This window comes from Microtus ochrogaster, linkage group LG8 (assembly GCF_000317375.1).
Source record: "Microtus ochrogaster isolate Prairie Vole_2 linkage group LG8, MicOch1.0, whole genome shotgun sequence".
Lineage (NCBI taxonomy): Eukaryota > Metazoa > Chordata > Mammalia > Rodentia > Cricetidae > Microtus > Microtus ochrogaster.
This window is the reverse complement of record NC_022033.1, coordinates 20,850,897-20,853,093: the sequence shown is the minus strand read 5'-3', so window position 1 is coordinate 20,853,093 and position 2,197 is coordinate 20,850,897. Positions and strand designations below refer to the sequence as shown.

At 49.4% G+C, this 2,197-nt stretch overlaps 1 protein-coding gene across 1 annotated transcript in view; it reads right to left on the bottom strand.

Annotated features, from left to right (window-relative positions):
* Ghrh (growth hormone releasing hormone) overlaps positions 1 to 2,197 on the bottom strand; it is a 4,500-nt gene that overhangs the window by 1,614 nt on the left and 689 nt on the right. Inside the window, exon 3 of the mRNA XM_005363023.1 lies at positions 261 to 377. Coding sequence (XP_005363080.1) covers positions 261 to 377 — 117 coding nt within the window. The remainder of the gene's footprint in view (positions 1 to 260; positions 378 to 2,197) is intronic.

Sequence of the window (2,197 nt, the reverse complement as noted above, 5' to 3'; positions counted from 1 at the left end):
ACACGCCGAGCCTGACCTCTTGGTCTGCACTGGACACTGCAGGGGCCATCGTACAGTCCCCTCACACATATCCCGCCCTGTCCCTGAGGCCTGTGGGGGGAGGGGGTGCTTTAGCCCCACACCTGTGAAGAGGTGATTCTTTGCTTTTCTTAGAAACCCAGAAGGAAGGATGTCTCTAAAGTCCCTACAGAAATCTATCTGCCTCCTCCCTGCCCCCCCATCACGTGACTTACAGCCCCCCTACTCCCTGCTCCCATCACCTGTGCTTCTGCAGCAGGGCTACCAAGAGGCTCTCCAGCGCCACCTGCCTGTGGTCCACCCACATGCTGTCCACCTGCCGGCCAGGCCGTATTCTGGTTCCTTCCTGGTTCCTCTCCCTGTGGGTTGGGGAAGGAGAAGCAATGAGGTTGTCAATGGGTAGACTGTCCAGTCGGGGGTGTAGCCCTTTGCTATTCCGGTATCTGATTGTGGATTCTTAGGAAACCCACTTGCATTCAGCAACACCTGGGGAGCAGCGTGCATGGCAGTGAAAGATGGAACACACGTATGTGTACCGCTGCAAAACCCTCTGCACAGATTGCTAATCTTATAGATAGCACATTAAACAAGTGGTCCAATGTAATGTCCACCAGTTACAGGACAACCCATTGTGTGGCAGCTTCTGATACTGTGGCCACAGAGGGTACTGATTATGACGGTACCCTGGACAGGTTCACAGTGAAGGTCCGTCTAGCAAGCAATGACATCTACCAGTCAAAGCTGCCCAAGTCAAAAACATCAGGCGTCTTCCAGATTAAACTCAAAGATATGCAAAGGGCTGGAGAGATGGCTCAGCAGGTAAGAGCCCTTGTTGTAGAGGACCCAGGTTTGATTCCCAACATCTGCATGGTGCTCACAGCCATCCATAACTCCAGATTCAGGGGAGCCAAGGCCCACTTTGGACCTCAGAGGGTACCCTGGCATGCTAACGATGAAAATGGAGATACGGTGGTGACTAAATGGAGCTGGATCCCACGCTGGGTCTAGGGTCAGAGAAGAAATAATTATAAAAGATTATAATTCAACTGATGAAATTTGACTATGTGTCGTGAGTGACATGCCCTGAGGACAGGAGGGGGTGTGGTTTGTTAAATGCACCACGGGGGGGGGGGAAAAAGGTATTGAGAACTGTAATGTGCAAGCCTGCAATCAGGAGGCTCAGAAGCAAGTCATCCTCAGATACATACTGAGTTCAAGACCAGCCTAAGCTATACAAGACCCTGTGTCAAAAGAAATAAAAAACTTAAAAATGGCTCAGTGAAAATGAGACCATCATCATGGGAAATGTGCATGTGTCTAGGTGTGTATGTGTATGTTACTGGTCTAAGGAAAAATGGTAAAACGTTAGGCGCTGTTGACTCTAAGAGTACTGCTGTAGCTTTAAATTTTGTACTTATTTATTTTTATGTGTATGGGCTTTTTGTTGTTGTTTGCCTACATGTATACCTAGTGCCTATGGAGGCCAGGATGCCCTGGGACTGGAGTCGAAGACAGGTGTCAGCCTCCATGTGGGTGCTGGGAATTGAACTCAGACCCTCTGCAAAAGCAAGACATGCTAACTCCATCCCCATAACATTTTTGTATATTTGAAGGTTTTCCAAAACAAAAACTACAAATTCAGACTGTTTGGATCTTTGCCTGGCCACGTTCTGTGCATCCTTTAGAGATGACACATGGGGTCTGTCTGGGAGGTAATGACAGTTGGCCTCACAGGTCTGAGAAGAGACTTATAGAGGCTGCTCTGGCACAGGTTCCTGTGTCCCCAGCTGAGTCCTCATGTATGCGCAGGTCCCCGTGCCTCCTCTTTGTTTCTGGCCTGGAGTCCTGATCAGATAGAAACAATGACCATCAGCATTGTCACTGCTGAAGCCAAGGACAGGGAGAGGCACACAGAAGGTAAGTGGAGGTTCGACCTGTGTGAAATTCAGTCTGTGGGTTGCCACCTCTTTGGGGGTCTCATACCAGATATTTACATTACCATTCAGAACAGTATCAAAATTAGGGTTATGGCTGGGCGGTGGTGGCGCACGCCTTTAATCCCAGCACTCGGGAGGCAGAGTGGATTCGAACTGGTCTGTGAGTTCGAGACCAGCCTGGTCTACAGAGCTAGTTCCAGGACAGGCTCCAAAGCCACAGAGAAACCCTGTCTCAAAAAAAA